Source organism: Trichomycterus rosablanca, unplaced genomic scaffold (assembly GCF_030014385.1).
Source record: "Trichomycterus rosablanca isolate fTriRos1 unplaced genomic scaffold, fTriRos1.hap1 scaffold_176, whole genome shotgun sequence".
NCBI classification, from domain to species: domain Eukaryota; kingdom Metazoa; phylum Chordata; class Actinopteri; order Siluriformes; family Trichomycteridae; genus Trichomycterus; species Trichomycterus rosablanca.
In genome coordinates this window covers 17501-36876 of record NW_026947004.1, presented here as the reverse complement: position 1 = coordinate 36876, position 19376 = coordinate 17501, and the positions used below count along the sequence as shown (strand labels likewise).

At 41.8% G+C, this 19376-nt stretch overlaps 2 protein-coding genes and 1 long non-coding RNA gene across 3 annotated transcripts in view; all 3 read right to left on the bottom strand.

Moving 5' to 3' along the window:
* Nucleotides 1–337: 337 nt before the first annotated feature.
* LOC134305979 (gastrula zinc finger protein XlCGF49.1-like) lies at nucleotides 338–1345 on the bottom strand. The gene is made up of 2 exons (XM_062990248.1): nucleotides 997–1345; nucleotides 338–744 (listed from the first exon to the last, which is right to left on the bottom strand). Exons 1-2 carry the CDS (start codon nucleotides 1298–1300, stop codon nucleotides 338–340), a joined length of 711 nt encoding a protein of 236 aa, XP_062846318.1. The 5' UTR covers nucleotides 1301–1345.
* A 6-nt stretch (nucleotides 1346–1351) lies between these two features.
* Nucleotides 1352–5353, bottom strand: LOC134305985 (uncharacterized). Its single transcript, XR_010008878.1, has 4 exons — nucleotides 5316–5353; nucleotides 3218–3307; nucleotides 2741–2869; nucleotides 1352–1377 (listed from the first exon to the last, which is right to left on the bottom strand). It is a non-coding gene; the product is annotated as an uncharacterized LOC134305985 (long non-coding RNA).
* Nucleotides 5354–9342: 3989 nt separating this feature from the next.
* The window catches only part of zdhhc17 (zinc finger DHHC-type palmitoyltransferase 17), a gene marked incomplete at its 5' end in the record, with an annotated part of 11930 nt that continues 1896 nt past the window's right edge, over nucleotides 9343–19376 (bottom strand). The window contains 7 exons of the mRNA XM_062990251.1: nucleotides 9343–10983; nucleotides 11111–11205; nucleotides 14730–14887; nucleotides 14968–15051; nucleotides 16874–16967; nucleotides 17655–17717; nucleotides 18661–18785. Coding sequence (XP_062846321.1) covers nucleotides 10845–10983; nucleotides 11111–11205; nucleotides 14730–14887; nucleotides 14968–15051; nucleotides 16874–16967; nucleotides 17655–17717; nucleotides 18661–18785 — 758 coding nt within the window. The remainder of the gene's footprint in view (nucleotides 10984–11110; nucleotides 11206–14729; nucleotides 14888–14967; nucleotides 15052–16873; nucleotides 16968–17654; nucleotides 17718–18660; nucleotides 18786–19376) is intronic.

The following is a 19376-nucleotide window of genomic DNA, read 5'->3' as shown; positions in this document are numbered from 1 at the left end:
GAGTCCCAGAGATCAAAATCACATTGATGAAAGGTCCAGAACTCACCACACAAGACGAGATGTTCTGTTTCCAGCCCTGTTTAAAACATGTAGATTTGGGACCGTCCACTGCTGGGACAATAATGGGATTAATAGAAGAGGATTAAAAAACCCTAGAACAGAACTCAGAATTAGTCCTAGAGAAGATGAAGTGCACCACGCTGCTGTTACAGGATCAGGAACTATTTTACTGGTCATCATGTGTTCAGTCACTATCTAAAGTGGGAGTGAGGGCAACATGATGGAGAGCAATGATCAACAGACCGTCATCTTAGCATCGACTTTCTACTGATCAGAGTCAAGGATGGTCCACAGTCCCTCCAGTGTGAATGCGCTGGTGGATCTTGAGATTACTTTGTTGAGTAAAACTCTTCCCACACTGAGAGCACTGATACGGTTTCTCTCCAGTGTGAATGCGCAAGTGTTTTTTCAGATCATTCCGCTGATTAAAACTCTTCCCACACTGTGGACAGCCATATGGTTTTTCTCCTGTGTGAATGCGCTGGTGTTTTTTGAGATCATTGCTTTGATTAAAACCTTTCCTGCAGTGCGAGCAGCTGTAGGGTTTTTCTCCAGTGTGAATGCGCTGGTGTGTTTTGAGATCGTTCTGTTGATTGAAACTCTTCCCACACTGTGAGCAGCTGTATGGTTTCTCTCCCGTGTGAATGCGCTGGTGCGTTTTCAAATTGCTCAGCTGATTAAAACCTCTCCCGCACTGTGAGCAGATGTAGGGTTTTTCTCCAGTGTGAATGCGCTGGTGTGGTTTGAGGTTACTCTCTTGGTGAAAGCGTTTTCCACACTGTGCACACTGGAACGGTTTTTCTCCGGTATGAATGCGCTGGTGGGTTCGGAGATTACTTTGGTTAGTAAAGCACCTGCCACAGACTGAGCACTGATACGGTTTCTCTCCGGTGTGAATGCGCTGGTGGATTCTAAAATGACTCTGGTTAATAAAACTCTTGCCACAGTCGGAGCACTGATACGGTTTCTCTATGGTGTGAATGCGCTGGTGAGTCCTCAGAGCACTCTGGTGAAAAAAGCTCTTCCCACACTGTGAGCACTGGAACGGTTTCTCTCCAGTGTGAATGTGCTGGTGTACTCTGAGAGACCGTCGACAGCTGAAACTCTTCCCACAGACGGAGCAGAGATCATTGTTCATGCTGACTGAACCACCGGAGCCACCAGTGACCGTCAGATCCTCACATCCAGGTTCTCCTGATCTCACCAGCACCTGAGATACGTCATCATGGCTCCTCGTCATGTGATTGTGGAGGAGAAGTTGGGTCGTACAGGAAAATGGACACAGAGAGCAGGAGACGATGGATCTCCATCCTGGAACTGAAAAGAAGAAACTCGATGTGAAATCTGCAAATTATAAATTATACATTTATAAACCAACAAATTTAGTAAATAATAATTACATTCATCTCATTTTATTACCCAGAATAACATCTAACACACCAAAGTAACACACAGTGATGCAGAGTGACTAATTCTCCTTTATCAGTGGGTTCTGGGAGTGGTGTCGAGTTTTAAAGACGTTGAGTTTCGAGATATTTTTTCCCCATAAGGATGTTTGGAGAACATGTTAATGTGTCCATGGTCCCGTGAAGCTGCAGATATTTTAGTCTCATGTAAAATAATGAGGAATGAGGTTTTAAAAACAGGTTTATCAGTAAGGATCAAGATTAAGATCAGAGAGGATGAAGATCATCTCACATACTAAAACTGCACAATGGTGGGAGGATTTAAGAGCAGAATGATGTAGAATTATAGGACAGAAGATTCTTGTTTGTTACCAACTGATGTGTAATGAGTTCATAATGCAGCGGCCTCACGGTTATAAACACTGTGAGCATTAACGACTACAGAGTTACAATCCATGATCATCTAAAATGTAGGAGGGTAACCTGACATAAACATTCCAAACTGTTCTTAATCATTTATTATCAATTACAGACAGGAACGCATCAGTGACACAGACGCTTATTACCACTATTATTATTATTATTATTATTATTATTAATATTATTATTATTATTACTAGTATTATTATTATTATTATTATTGTTATTATTATTATTATTATTATTATTAATATTATTATTATTATTATTATTATTAATATTATTATTATTATATTAATATTATTATTATTATTACTAGTATTATTATTATTATTATTGTTATTATTATTATTATTATTATTAATATTATTATTATTAATATTATTATTATTATTATTATTATTATTATTATATTAATATTATTATAATTATTACTAGTATTATTATTATTATTATTATTGTTGTTATTATTATTATTATTATTATTACTAGTATTATTATTATTATTATTATTATTATTATTATTATTATTATTAATATTATTATTATTAATATTATTATTATTATTATTATTATTATTATTATATTAATATTATTATAATTATTACTAGTATTATTATTATTATTATTATTGTTATTATTATTATTATTATTATTATTATTAATATTATTATTATTATTATTAATATTATTACTATTATTATTATTATTATTATTATTAATATTATTATTATTATTACTATTATTATAATATTATTATTATTATTATTAGTAGTAGTAGTAGTAGTAGTATTATCATTAATAATATTATTATTAGTAAAACATTTTAAATAAATGGAACAAAAATATGTTACTTGTGTCGTCTTCACTTTCAGGCTCTTCCTCTTTTACAGGCTTTGACTGGAATCTTTCACTCTGTTGCTCCAACGACGTGACGTCTCTCTCAGAGGTGAAAGTTCCCACAGGGGTGTTTGGTACTCCATCTAAAATTCCATCAACATGTAAAGTAAAGTAAAGTAGAAACTCAACAGTTTGGATATACATGATATTTCGAGCTTGGTTTAGATAAAATATAACAATAAAATAAAAACACCAGTGGCGCTAGGGTACCGGACCACTGTGTTTATCAGTAGATCCACCACACAACCTTCTGAGATGCTCCTACTGTTTACAGATATATAAAATTCATCACTGTAGTTCTGTACTGTACTACACTGAACAAGAGACATGAACTTACAACCTTCTGAGACCCTCCAACTGTTTACAGATATATTCACCTCTGTAGTTCTGATGAGGAACCGCACTGTACTGAACAAGAGACGTGAACTTACAGCCTTCATCTTCATCTGTTTCCTTTTTAACTGCTTTCTGTAGCTCCACAGCGGTGATGTTTCGTTCTTCTGCTGATTCCATTCTGAGATCTAACAGGAGAAAAGATCAGAAAAACCCAAATCCATGAATGATGAACCAAAATGTCTATTAATCACATCATGCAGGTCACAAAGACGACGTTTAGAATGTTGGTTTTTGATTTGGAGTCGGTACAGATCAGCATGTTCTGCTTGTTCATGAGTCTTGAATATTCTAGTGCTTCTGCTGAGAGGAGGTGGGTTTGTTTTTCACTGTGTTGGTCTGTGGTGATTGCAGCTGTGACTTGGTCAGTTGTTTTAGATTAGTATATATGGGCGAGTGTGTGTGTGTGTGGGGGGGGGGGGGGGGTCGTGATTTTAAGAAAGCTGTTGAGATATGTGTTTAAGTGTGTGTTTTTTTTTTTATTACAGGTGATGTCTAGGATAATTTTTGGTCTCTTGAGATCACACAGTGGTATATTGTTGGTGATGCACCCAGAGCGAGTCTGATTCCCTGATGGTGAAGTGTGTTTAGACTGTTTCAGTATGATTTTCTTGCTGCACCGTATATGATGCTTCTGTAGTCTGTGTCCGATAGATGAAGCAGTGAGGAGAAGTTAACACCCCATTTTTGTTGAATATGTTCGGTGGTATGTTCTTTGTCCTGCTGCTTATTTTTAAGTTGAAAAGTGTCACTGATAGGATACACCCCTGTGGGACTCCAGTTTCTTGGTTATGCTCTGTGGATAAGGTATCGCTGATTCTGAAGTATCTGTTATTGAGAAAGTGGTTTATGAATTTTGATAGGAGGCCTCCGAGTCCTGTAGTTCTGCATTATGCCGTATCTCCAGGTGGTATCAGATGATTTCTGCATGTTGTTTGTTTATGAAAGCTTCTCTGATGTTGGTCTCCAGGTTAACATGGTTTTCTGTGGTGCTCCTGTTTCTGTAAAAGCTGCTTTGTGTTTCACTTAAGGTGTTGTTTGTTTCGAGATACCAGGTCAGACGATTGTTAACCATTCTGTCTAGAATTTTACTTTGGATCGTGTATGTTCTCTGTCCTGGATGTAGGAAGGTGTTTCCAGGTGTATTCATAATGCAGAAATCATTTGTGTTCATGAGGTTTTCTACTATTTTACCCTTATAGTTGTTTTTTGGCTTTTCCATGTTACGTTGTGGTTGCTGTAATCAGAATTATGTTTGGTGGAGACAAACAGTTCAGCAGGATTGTTTAGATCTGTAGGGTTCAGTTGAATTTGGTGGGATGTAGATTGAGCAGATAGTCTTTGGGTACTGCTGTTGTTTGTTTTCGTGTGTTTAGTGAAATTAAGCTGTAAATGATTTTGTTTTTAATGTTTGTTTGTTTATTAGGATTTTAACGTGATGTTTTACACTTTGGTTACATTCATGACAGGAACGGTAGTTACTCACTGCACAAGATTCATCAGTTCACAGGACTATATCCAACACAGTCATGGACAATTTTAGTATCTCCAATTTACCTCACTTGCATGTCTTTGGACGGAAACCGGAGCATCCGGAGTAAACCCACGCAGACACGGGGAGAACATGCAAACTCCACACAGAAAGGACCCGGACCGCCCCATCTGGGGATCGAACCCAGGACCTTCTCACTGTGAGGCGACAGTGCTACCCACCGAGCCAGCGTACCGCCCAGTTTTTAATGAAGACTGCGGTTCTGCCAGTATTTGTTTGGTTCTGAGTTGTGATTTGCAGCAAATCAAAAACAACCTTGTCAGACTGCAGTCATAAACAACTTGTAACGAGGGAAAATAACTTTATGTTTATATAAAACTGTTGTATTGAATAATAAAGAAACAGTAATAATTAAAAGAATCAGTCCCGATAATTTGATTCACTGTGCTGAATCGGTTCAAACGAGTCGGTTCAACCATATTGAGTCATGTGTGATGCTAACAGTTAGCGGAGCAGAATGTGTATTTAAATCGGAATGAATGTAACTAAAATCATTAGTGATATTTCATTAAATTTAGTTTTATTATTAATTAGAATGCAGTTAATAATTAAACTGTTATAAATGAAGTAATTAATATACTTACACAACCAGAAGGTTGTAGATGCTGCAGATGCTTTTTCTTCTTCTTCTTCTTCTTTTGTGGGTTCAGTGGCTGGCAGTAAAGCAGCTGAGATGCAGCGTTACCTCCACCAGCTGCACTGGAGTAAAGCTCAGTGTTACACCATCACCTCACCCTCCTGATAAACGATTTAAATCATTAGTAAATAAACTGGTCCTTCTCATGGTCTAGTGCTTTGTTGAGGTGATAAGACATCAGGGAAGCTCAGAGGAATGATGCATGGAGTTTTATCCTCCACAGCAGAGAGGGTTTCAGCAGAAGTGCCAGACTAAACCTACCACACTGGGCAGCACTAATATGTTAGAATCATCTCAAAGCTGTCAACAGCAACAACATCAATTCAACAACACTTCTGTGTTGTACCAAGTAAACTAAATGAACAGAACAAACAGAATCCTCCGAGTTCAGCTTGTGTATGGCGGTGGTGCCAGAGATGTTTTGCCCCATGAAAGGAAATCATCATTTACTGACTTTCCCTATGGGATTAATAAAGTTATCCATCCGTCCGTCCATCCGTCCGTCCGTCCGTCCGTCCATCCATCCATCCATCCATCCATCCATCCATCCCATGTTTTCTCAAATGTTTCAGCCAGCAGCTCAGCGATTTCTTTTCCACTAGTGAAGATTCTTCTTGTTTCTTGAGGTGATGGTGTCATGGTTGTCCCCCTTTATTTCTCATACTGTGAATGAGGTTCCAAATTGTAGTGCTTGGTGTGTTTGCAACGATGTTATTCACAAACTTTCTCCTGCTCTGTCTTTTCTGTGTTTATTTTTTTTAGGTTTTAGTATTTTATACATTTTATACAATACCCTCTATTAAAAAAGTTTACATTTCACAGTTTTATGGTAAATTATCAGAGGATCCATAATGTTTTGGGGCTGCTTTGCTGCCTCTGGGACTGGAGACCTTAAACGTGTTACAGGAACAATGAAATCAGAGGATTATCAGAGTATTTTAGAGCCAAATGTGCTCCCAAGTGTAAGAACATTAGGTTTGAGTTGTACATAACAGGTCCTACAGCAGCAATCACACATCCAAAAGCACAGAAATGAACAGCAACGAGTCCTGATCTCAATCTAACTGAAATCTTTGAAGGGCTGAAATCTGCTCCTGGGTAAGTTTGTTTACGTGTTTAACCCTCTCTCTTAGGAATGGTGTTCTCATTCTGTCCTTGTTAAATATCGCTGTATGTATGTTTCTGTTTCTCTTGCTCCATCTGGTTCGACACGGTGATCCATTATGTTCAGTCTCTTCTCAACTTCTATCAGGCGACCGTTGTAGATTAGTGGAGAGACAGACTGAAGGCCGGTAACAACACAGTCTGATTCTGGTCTACTAAAAGAGGTTTCTTCTATGAGTGCTCACTCTTTAAAACACAGAGTCTGTCTCCACCCACTAACAGTCCCACTAACAGTCTGTCTCCACCCACCAACAGTCCCACTAACAGTCTGTCTCCACCCACTAACAGTCCCACTAACAGTTCGTCTCCACCCACTAACAGTCCCACACCAACAGTCCCACTAACAGTTCGTCTCCACCCACTAACAGTCCCACTAACAGTCTGTCTCCACTCACTAACAGTCACACACCAACAGTCCCACTAACAGTTCGTCTCCACCCACTAACAGTCCCACTAACAGTCTGTCTCCACCCAGTAACAGTCACACACCAACAATCCCACTAACAGTTCGTCTCCACCCACTAACAGTCCCACCAACAGTTTGTCTCCACCCACCATCAGTTCCACAAACAGTCCCACTAACAGTTCGTCTCCACCCACTAACAGTCCCACTAACAGTTCGTCTTCACCCACTAACAGTCCCACTAACAGTCTGTCTCCACTCACTAACAGTCCCACACCAAGTCACACTAACAGTTCGTCTCCACCCACTAACAGTCCCACTAACAGTCTGTCTCCACCCACTAACAGTCACACACCAACAGTCCCACTAACAGTTTGTCTCCACCCACCATCAGTTCCACAAACAGTCCCACTAACAGTTCATCTCCACCCACTAGCAGTCCCACTAACAGTTCGTCTTCACCCACTAACAGTCCCACACCAACAGTTCCACTAACAGTTCGTCTCCACCCACTAACAGTCTGTCTTCACCCACTAACAGTCCCACTAACAGTCTGTCTCCACTCACTAACAGTCACACACCAACAGTCCCACTAACAGTTCATCTCCACCCACTAACAGTCCCACTAACAGTTCGTCTTCACCCACTAACAGTCACACACCAACAGTCCCACTAACAGTTCGTCTCCACCCACTAACAGTTCGTCTCCACCCACTAACAGTCTGTCTCCACCCACTAACAGTCCCACTAACAGTCTGTCTCCACCCACTAACAGTCACACACCAACAGTCCCACCAACAGTTTGTCTCCACCCACCATCAGTTCCACAAACAGTCCCACTAACAGTTCCACTAACAGTCCCACTAACAGTTCGTCTCCACCCACTAACAGTCCCACTAACAGTCTGTCTCCACTCACTAACAGTCCCACACCAACAGTTCCACTAACAGTTCGTCTTCACCCACTAACAATCTGTCTTCACCCACTAACAGTCCCACACCAACAGTTCCACTAACAGTGTCTCCACCCACCATCAGTTCCACAAACAGTCCCACTAACAGTTCGTCTCCACCCACTAACAGTCCCACTAACAGTTCGTCTCTACCCACTAACAGTTCCACACCAACAGTCTGCCTCTACCCACAACAGTCCCACACCAACAGTCCCACAGTCCCGCTAACAGTCCCTCTCTACCCACAACAGTCCCACTAACACTCTCTCCACCCACTAACAGTCCCACACCAACAGTCCCACCAACAGTCCGTCTCCACCCACTAACAGTTCCACACCAACAGTCCCACCAACAGTCCGTGTCCACCCACTAACAGTCCGTCTCCACCCACTAACAGTCCCACACCAACAGTCCCACCAACAGTCCGTCTCTACCCACTAACAGTTCCACACCAACAGTCCCACTAAGAGTCTGTCTCCACCCACAACAGTCCCACCAACAGTCTGCCTCTACTCACAACACTCCCACACCAACAGTCACACCAACAGTCCGACTCCACCCACTAACAGTTCCACACCAACAGTCCCACTAACAGTCTGTCTCCACCCACTAACAGTCCCACTAACAGTCTGCCCCTACCCACAACAGTCCCACCAACAGTCTGCCTCTACCCACAAGTCCCACACCAACCGTCCGTCTCCACCCACTAACAGTTCCACAGTCCCACTAACAGTTCGTCTCCACCCACCAACAGTTCCACAGTCCCACTAACAGTCCCTCTCTACCCACAACAGTCCCACTAACACTCTCTCCACCCACTAACAGTTCCACACCAAGTCTGTCTCCACCCACTAACAGTCCCACTAATAGCCTGCCCCTACCCACAACAGTCCCACACCAACAGTCCCACCAACAGTCTACCTCTACCCACAACAGTCCAACTAACACTCTGTCTCCACCCACTAACAGTACCACCAACAGTCCGTCTCTGGTCCAACTGTTGTTCATCACACTGATGGTCCTCACACTAAACCGACAGTCCCACTGACGGTCCCCACGTCCCACTGCTGCTCTACACTATCAGTTCTTACATTTACATTTTCAGCATTTAGCAGACAAAGCGACTTACACAAAGAGCTGAACACAATGAGCAATTGAGGGTTGCTCAGGGACCCAACACTGGCAACTTGGTGGTGGTGGGGCTTGAACCGGCAACCTTGTTTACTAGTCCAGTACCTTAACCACTGAGCTACCACTGCCCTGTGGTCACTAGGTCACTTCTATCACTGCCCAAGGTTCTTCACAGATGAAAGTTTATAAGGGAAACAAACTGCTGGTTTTTACAATCTTTTTATTAAAGCCGGTAAAATGACGTCATGCTGTAACTGGAGGTGAAAATGATTTTACACATGATGAGGAGGAGGATGATGATAATATTCATTATTGTAATGTTACACACACACACACACACACACACACACACACACACACACACACACACACACACTCACTCTCTCTCTACAGTAACTGATATTTTGTTCTACAATTTTTACATCCAGTGAAAAATGTCCAGCAAAATAATAAAAACTAAATGTATCTATTAACTGGAAACATTTAAATACATCCAACACACTCTCACACACTCTCACACACTCTCACACTAAAATGTAAAAAAACAGAAATGACATGAGTAAATACTGAACATTCACTGTACAGTTAAGTGTAATCTCGCTCATGCAGCTCTCTCACACACACACACAGCGTTAATTACAGGCGTTTATGGGTAACGATGGACGTCCGGGCGGAGCAGCAGGGACGAACACTGATGATGATGATGATGATGATGATGATGATGAACACAAGGCAGCGTATTTACACATTACACATTTATACACTCGTCCATCATCCAGCACACGGGAGGGGAGGAGCGTCACCATGGAGACATGCTAAACCAATCAGTGCAGTGAACAGGAAAAGTGGGCGGAGCCTCAGCTCAGTTCCTCATAAATAAAGTAATAGACTTTACTGGACTTGTTTCTATTTCTACACTATAAAATCAATAAAAGTGAATAAAATGTAAATGAAGCTTTGTGATGTCATAAGATCATCATTTATATTAAATAGAATTCAAATAAATTAACGTCACATTATCAATAAAAAACAAACCTAGCACAGACGTGCTAACACGTCTCGATCACATGCCTTACTCAGATCAGCACCGATTGGCTGAGCGAGTAACCAATCAGAGTGTCACATGGAGTATTGTCACGATGAGCTCATATTTCTAACGCTAGCCTAATTAGCTTTAGCATTCTCGCTAACTTACTGTTAATCAGGTTGATGTGATAATAGCATTAGCATGATGGCTATGTGTAGCACCAAAGCCAACTGCAGTTTTCAGTGAGTGCTAAATCCTGGTCAGGGTCACGGTTGATCCACCGTGTAGAGATCCACCCTGATTGGTTCCTCTCACAGCCAATCAGTGACCTGTCCCTTAATGCTTACATCTGAGATCACATGATATTATATTAAAGACACAAACACACAACATATATTCCATACACACCACACACACACACACATTCATCACACACACACACACATATATACATTATACGTACATACACACACATGCATATACACTGCACATGACACACACACTGCATACACACACTGTTTTAAACGAAAAGTAAATAATAAGAGTCTCTGTATGCAGAGAAATGCAGCACATGTGAACAGTGTGTGTGTGTGTGTGTGTGTGTGTGTGTGTGTGGTGTCACTGCAGTGTGTATATGCAGTGTAGGTATACAGTGTGTGTGTATCGGCTCTACAGTCTGTAAAATAAAAGGAGGTGATGTTCCCGTTTAAACACAGAGGCTCCTCCCTCTCTCGTAAACTCCGCCCCTCTCTCTCTCTGTGGTTGTGCCCGTCACCGTGCCCGTCTCTCCCTGTACCCCTCAGACCAGCTGGTACCCGGAGCCGGAGCTCTGATCGTACTCGATGGTGAACTGAGTGGTCCAGTCCACCAGGGTCGGTCTCAACAGGCCACAGCAGCGCAGCTCGAAGAAATCGATCAGGTTCCTCACACAGCCGTGACTGTAACACACACACACACACGTTATATACACTCAATATATACACTTACATTATATACTCAGACTCATAGTGTTGAGTCTTTACTGTGTCTGCACCGTTTACCATGTACGGTGTAAATTTTACTCACTTGAAAGGACTCTCGATGGACGTGGCTGTAACTTTAAAGTGTTTGTAGCGTCTGGCATTCATCCGTTCATTAGTGGTGATTCCCAACCCTGCAATCTAAACACACACACACACACACACACACACACACACACACACACACACACACACAGAGATGAGTCTCTCTTGTCACACTGACGTACTGCTACTGTCAGTAATCTCATCACACAGATGGACGTCAGTTCTCAGATCCACATTGACCCTTGACCCGTGATCAGATTCTTTTGTCCGTCTGCAGTGTGAGTAACATCAGTACTCATGGGGGCGCTAGATGAGGTGTGTATAGTGTTTGTAGTGCTGGAGTGGCTGTCATGACATACCAGATATAAACACACTTACACTACAATAAGTGCAGCTACTACGCCCCCTAGCTGCAACACTCAGAATGCATGTAGGGCTGGGCAGTATATTGCAAATATTGATATATTCAATATTACTTTTTACATGATACTGAAAATATACAGTGTATCACAAAAGTGAGTACACCCCTCACATTTCTGCAGATATTTAAGTATATCTTTTCATGGGACAACACTGACAAAATGACACTTTGACACAATGAAAAGTAGTCTGTGTGCAGCTTATATAACAGTGTACATTTATTCTTCCCTCAAAATAACTCAATATACAGCCATTAATGTCTAAACCACCGGCAACAAAAGTGAGTACACCCCTTAGTGAAAGTTCCTGAAGTGTCAATATTTTGTGTGGCCACCATTATTTCCCAGAACTGCCTTAACTCTCCTGGGCATGGAGTTTACCAGAGCTTCACAGGTTGCCACTGGAATGCTTTTCCACTCCTCCATGATGACATCACAGAGCTGGCGGATATTCGAGACTTTGCGCTCCTCCACCTTCCGCTTGAGGATGCCCCAAAGATGTTCTATTGGGTTTAGGTCTGGAGACATGCTTGGACAGTCCATCACCTTTACCCTCAGCCTCTTCAATAAAGCAGTGGTCGTCTTAGAGGTGTGTTTGGGGTCATTATCATGCTGGAACACTGCCCTGCGACCCAGTTTCTGGAGGGAGGGGATCATGCTCTGCTTCAGTATTTCACAGTACATATTGGAGTTCATGTGTCCCTCAATGAAATGTAACTCCCCAACACCTGCTGCACTCATGCAGCCCCAGACCATGGCATTCCCACCACCATGCTTGACTGTAGGCATGACACACTTATCTTTGTACTCCTCACCTGATTGCCGCCACACATGCTTGAGACCATCTGAACCAAACAAATTAATCTTGGTCTCATCAGACCGTAGGACATGGTTCCAGTAATCCATGTCCTTTGTTGACATGTCTTCAGCAAACTGTTTGTGGGCTTTCTTGTGTAGAGACTTCAGAAGAGGCTTCCTTCTGGGGTGACAGCCATGCAGACCAATTTGATGTAGTGTGCGGCGTATGGTCTGAGCACTGACAGGCTGACCCCCCACCTTTTCAATCTCTGCAGCAATGCTGACAGCACTCCTGCGCCTATCTTTCAAAGACAGCAGTTGGATGTGACGCTGAGCACGTGCACTCAGCTTCTTTGGACGACCAACGCGAGGTCTTTTCTGAGTGGACCCTGCTCTTTTAAAACGCTGGATGATCTTGGCCACTGTGCTGCAGCTCAGTTTCAGGGTGTTGGCCATCTTCATGTAGCGCAACAATTCGTCTTTTAAGATCCTCAGAGAGTTCTTTGCCATGAGGTGCCATGTTGGAACTTTCAGTGACCAGTATGAGAGAGTGTGAGAGCTGTACTACTAAATTGAACACACCTGCTCCCTATGCACACCTGAGACCTAGTAACACTAACGAGTCACATGACATTTTGGAGGGAAAATGACAAGCAGTGCTCAATTTGGACATTTAGGGGTGTAGTCTCTTAGGGGTGTACTCACTTTTGTTGCCGGTGGTTTAGACATTAATGGCTGTATATTGAGTTATTTTGAGGGAAGAATAAATTTACACTGTTATATAAGCTGCACACAGACTACTTTTCATTGTGTCAAAGTGTCATTTTGTCAGTGTTGTCCCATGAAAAGATATACTTAAATATCTGCAGAAATGTGAGGGGTGTACTCACTTTTGTGATACACTGTATATCAAGATATCTTGAGTATGCTGAGGATACACAGGTTACCATTTAAGAACATTTAAAACAGAGAACAAAAGCTGTGCTGTGCTGCACGCTCTCTTTCACACATGAGCAATAAAAACAAGTCCGAGAACGACTCTTTCAAACAAATGATTCATTGGAATCGAATCAGGGCGCTACGCTCTTATCTGTGGTAAAGAATCATTCGTTTTCATTATTGTGTTGTATGTAAACGACTCCATGGATCAGTGCATCTGTTCCAGTGAATCACTCGTGATCATGCCTTGATAAACAGCTGTATAAACCAATCAGAGCTTCTGAATTCAGATTTTTGGGCGGAATCTCAGTTCCTCTAATCCATAGCAATCAATGCTATTTTTTTTTTTGCATTTCTCCAATGTGTGTGGTGTAGGTGAGCTGGTAATGAAAATCTCTCTCTTTATTGGTTGTTGTATAAGTGACAGCTTAGTGAACGAATGACCAGTTTCAGCTTTTTACCGCAAAAGCCGAGAGAATAAATTTGTTGGATATGGTTATAAATATATTCTGGAAATATGAAGGAAAACATTAATAACTAACACGTGGATTTTATCCCTAATGGAACAACACACAATTGTAGATTTGCTCTCAGTTTGAAGAAGAGAAGCTCAGGTAAGCAGCGGTTATGATCTTATGCTGCTGTGTGATTGATCTGGGTCGCGGTGCTGCTGTTTACCGTGCACTTTCATTTTGCAATGACAGCAAAGCATTATGAAATATTGAAGTTTTCAGCATTGTTTAAAGCTCATTTATTTGAAATAAAATGCCAGTGGCCTGCCACGGTACATTGTTAAGTTCACATTATATCGTATCGTATATCGCTGCTTCTCAAAAGCATATCAAGATATTAGTTTTTTTAATCATATCACCCAGACCTACATCCTGGTGTTTAAGCGATCTGGTCTTACAGATAACCTTTGTGTTGAGTTTTATTTTAGTCCCTAATACAGAGTAAAAAACCAACTGTAGGAGCAACTAAAGTACCGTGTTCATGTGAGACCCACCAGGTCACAGCTGGATCAGATTGATGTAAAGCACAGCAGAATGATCTGATATTGATTACCACATAACTGATTATTGATGGAGTAGAAAAGAGGCTCCAGATCAATCACATTCACATATTTGGGGTTTAGAAAGTGAAGTGGAACATTTTCACTCTTAATGTATAACCCTAAATTCAACCCTATCCCTAAATCTTAACCCCATCCCTAAACCCTAACCCTAAACCTAAACCCTAACCCTAAACCCTAAACCTAAACCCTAACCCCTATCCCTAAACACACCTTTAATTCATCCAGCCTCAGCACTTCACCAAGGATCAACAGAATCATTCACTTTATACAGATTGTTTTTACTGATGTTATTAATAATAAGTGAATAGGTGTTACATTAGTGTGTTATTGTGTGTGTGTGTGTGTGTGTGTGTGTGTGTGTGTGTGTGTGTGTGTGTGTTGGATCTAACCTGGTAGAGCTGGCACATGATGAGCACCGACACCCACATGAAGTGGAAAACGCTGTTGAGGAACATCCAGAACATCCAGGGTGAACAGGACGAGATCTGGGTGATAAATACCCATAATCCATCTGTGCTGTAGCTGCTGGCGCAGTGCAGTCTCCAGTCTATAATCAATACAGCGTCAATAATTAATCATCCAATCACATTCACTCATCTGTCCGTGTGTGTGTGTGTTTATACTCACAGCAGATACAGCCGTAGATCATCCAGCAGATCATACACAACAGGAAGAACAGATAACCCATAAAATAACGATGATTTCCACTTCCTGTACAGCACAGAACAAACAAAACAGTGAATCATTACTGATCTGACTCTCTGAACAGAGCACAGTGAATCATTACTGATCTGACTCTTTGAAAAGAGCAGAGTGAATCACTTGTGATCTGACTCTGAACAGAGGAGAGTGAATCATTTCTGATCTGACTCTCTGAACAGAGCACAGTGAATCATTTCTGATCTGATTCTGAACAGAGCAGAGTGAATCATTTGTGATCTGCCTCTTTGAAAAGAGCAGAGTGAATCACTTGTGATCTGACTCTGAACAGAGCAGAGTGAATCGTTTCTGATCTGATTCTGAACAGAGGAGAGTGAATCATTACTGATCTGATTCTGAACAGAGGAGAGTGAATAATTACTGATCTGCCTCTGAACAGAGCACAGTGAGTCATTTCTGATCTGACTCTTTGAAAAGAGCAGAGTGAATCACTTGTGATCTGACTCTGAACAGAGGAGAGTGAATCATTACTGATCTGATTCTGAACAGAGGAGAGTGAATCATTACTGATCTGATTCTGAACAGAGGAGAGTGAATCATTACTGATCTGCCTCTGAACAGAGCACAGTGAATCATTTCTGATCTGACTCTTTGAAAAGAGCAGAGTGAATCACTTGTGATCTGACTCTGAACAGAGGAGAGTGAATCATTACTGATCTGCCTCTGAACAGAGCACAGTGAATCATTTCTGATCTGACTTTTTGAAAAGAGCAGAGTGAATCACTTGTGATCTGACTCTGAACAGAGGAGAGTGAATCATTACTGATCTGATTCTGAACAGAGGAGAGTGAATCATTACTGATCTGATTCTGAACAGAGGAGAGTGAATAATTACTGATCTGATTCTGAACAGAGGAGAGTGAATCATTACTGATCTGATTCTGAACAGAGGAGAGTGAATAATTACTGATCTGCCTCGTTTCTGACCTGACTCTCTGAACAGAGCAGAGTGAATTGTTTCTGACCTGACTCTCTGAACAGAGCAGAGTGAATCGTTTCTGACCTGACTCTCTGAACAGAGCAGAGTGAATCGTTTCTGACCTGACTCTCTGAACAGAGGAGAGTGAATCGTTTCTGACCTGACTCTCTGAAAAGAGCAGAGTGAATCGTTTCTGACCTGACTCTCTGAACAGAGGAGAGTGAATCATTACTGATCTGCCTCTGAACAGAGCAGAGTGAATCATTTCTGATCTGACTCTTTGAAAAGAGCAGAGTGAATCACTTGTGATCTGACTCTGAACAGAGGAGAGTGAATCATTTGTGATCTGACTCTCTGAACAGAGCAGAGTGAATCATTACTGATCTGCCTCTGAACAGAGCAGAGTGAATCATTTCTGATCTGACTCTTTGAAAAGAGCAGAGTGAATCACTTGTGATCTGACTCTGAACAGAGGAGAGTGAATCATTTGTGATCTGACTCTCTGAACAGAGCAGAGTGAATCATTACTGATCTGCCTCTGAACAGAGGAGAGTGAATCATTTCTGATCTGACTCTTTGAAAAGAGCAGAGTGAATCACTTGTGATCTGACTCTGAACAGAGGAGAGTGAATCATTACTGATCTGCCTCTGAACAGAGGAGAGTGAATCATTACTGATCTGACTCTGAACAGAGGAGAGTGAATCATTTGTGATCTGACTCTGAACAGAGCAGGATGAATCATTTCTGATCTGACTCTCTGAACAGAGTGAATCATTTGTGATTTGAGTGAATGAGTGTATTAGGAGCAGAAGGTAACAGTGGGGGTGTGGTATTAGGGTTCTAGAGGTCAGGGGTTCAATATTTAGGTGTAGGGAGTGCAGTAGGTAACTCACCCACACAGTTGCCCACCCAGGGACAGTGATGGTCGAATTTGGCGATGCAGCGGTTACACACGGCGCAGTGTTTGGACCTGATGGGCTTCCGTATCTGCACAGTGTTCATGAAGGAGATTCATTACACATCATTAATTGAATAATAGAATGTAAACATAATTCATGCAGTGTTTCTTCTTTTTATATGCATTTTCTCCCTTTTTCTCCCAATTTGTACCCAACTGCGTTATGCTTCCTCTCTACTGGTGCTGACCTCCGCCCCTGATTGAGGAGAGCGAACTGACACACGCCCCCTCCAATAGGTGAGCAGTAGCCGACTGCATTTTTTCACCTGCAGCGGCCGAGTTCATATGCGGATCAGCTTTGTGCATGGAGAGCCACACCCTGATCAACGCATTGTTCCTCGACTCTGTGCAGACGCCATTAACCAGCCAGCAGAGGTCGTAATTGCACCAGTTATGAGCTCCCTATCCGGCTCCCTAACCCTGTGTGAACAACAGCCAATTGTTGTTTATATAGCTGCTCAGCCCAGCCGGAAGGTAGAGATTCGATAGGATGTATTCGAAATCCCAGCTCTGCTGCGCCACCTGAGCGACGTGCAATGTTTATTCTGCAGGTTTCCACACTCTGTCTGAACTGAGCTGAGTTTGGTACAGTAAGAACAATGTTTAAAGGGGGTCCACCCAACACAGTAAAGAATCTAATGTAAATAATGTAATATAATGTACAGTAATGTAATGTAAATAATGTAAATAGTGTAATATGGTATGTAAAAACTCACTAAACAGGTACTGCAGAATATACTCAGATCCAAACTACCAGATTCCGCCAGTTCCACTATAGTCTGAACACACAAAGAGAGAGAGAGAGAAAGAGTAATACATTTACATTTACATTTTTGGCATTTAGCAGACGCTTTTGTATCCAAAGTGACTTACAGTACTGTGACAGTATAATGTCTAAGCAATTGTGGGTTAAGGGCCTTGCTCAAGGGCCCAACAGTAGCAACTTGAGAGTGGTGGGGCTTGAACCAGTGACCTTCTGATTACTAGTCCAGTACCTTAACCACTAGGCTACAACGTCTCTACTACAGAGTAATACAGGTTCAGTGACAAGCTCAACAGTGCTATTCTACACACCTAGTGGAGGATCATTAAACACAAACTAAACATTTACATCTTTTTTTCACATAAGCACTTACTTCTGTCCACGTGAGAGATTGGACTGAGCATGTGCAGACGTGTGAACCATAACGTATCATCCATCGGTCCAAATACTAAATAGTGTCGTACTCTCGAATTACATGATGACCAGTTACAACATTTACCCCACGCTTTTATTTAATGCCACTTACAATTGTGACTGGATACAATCCAAGCAATTAAGGGCTAAGAGCCCTGCTTAAGGGCCCAACAGCCTGGCAGATGTGGGGCTTTAACCACAGACCTTTTTATTTCTAGTCCAGTACCCTAACCGCTGAGCTCCCACCACAGCTGTAGAAAGCTCTATTATGTCATTTCACTTAGTGATATGGCCTCCGAATTATTACTTATGATCATCCTGGTACAGTGTCTCTGTGCCCATATAAATGAGGCTAGTTCAACTGTGGGAAGTCCAGAGATCTTTTTACAGATCCCAGATAGTGGTTCATTTATTTTAAGTCAGGAATCTCAGAGTCATTTCTAATCAACTTTGGGCCCCAAGATCATCTGCACATAGAACAGTGATCAGAACAAAGGTGTTCCTAATAAAGTGCTTGTGTGTGTGTGTGTGTGTGTGTGTCGTACCTTCTTCTTCTGCTCCTCTGTAGCTTTGATGATTCCAGGATCAGATTTCCAGGATTTACCAAAGTTGTAGAACAAAGCCAGACTGTTCATGAGGAACGGGAGGTGCACCGAGACGAACGGGAGATGTGAGTGGAGTTAAAGATGCACACTATTAAATTAATATAATAAAAATATAAAACACAACACATTCAGATACTCATCCACGGCTCAGAGAGACCTGCGGCTGCAGATACAGAAGTAAATATAGTTAACACAGAGCACATCAGTGTGAACTGTAATGTAAAAGCAGTGTGTAGTGTGTGTGTGTAGAGTGTGGGGTGTGTAATGTAGTGTGTGTGTAATGTAGTGTAGTGTGTGTGTAGTGTGGTGTGTGTACTGTACATAGTGTGGTGTGTGTGTAGTGTGTAGAATGTGTATGTAGTGTGGTGTGTGTGTAGTGTATGTGTAGAGTATGTAGTGCAGAGTGTGTTTGTAGCGTGTGTGAAGTGTGTGTGTATGTAGTGTAGTGTATAGTGTGTAGAATGTGTGTGTGTGTGTGTGTGTGTGTGTAGTGTGTAGAATGTGTATGTAGTGTGGTGTGTGTAGTGTATGTCTAGAGTATGTAGTGCAGAGTGTGTTTGTAGCGTGTGTGAGGTGTGTGTGTATGTAGTGTAGTGTATAGTGTGTAGAATGTGTGTGTGTGTGTGTGAGTGTGTGTGTGTGTGTGTGTGTAGTGT

Excerpts from the sequence above, each read along its gene's own strand:
- LOC134305979 (XM_062990248.1), bottom strand. The coding sequence starts at position 1,300 with ATGACGAGGAGCCATGATGACGTATCTCAGGTGCTGGTGAGATCAGGA. Across the intron at positions 745-996 it reads GTGCTCCGACTGTGGCAAGA|GTTTTAATCAGCTGAGCAAT; the intron begins GTTTTATTAACC and ends AGTGCGGGAGAG.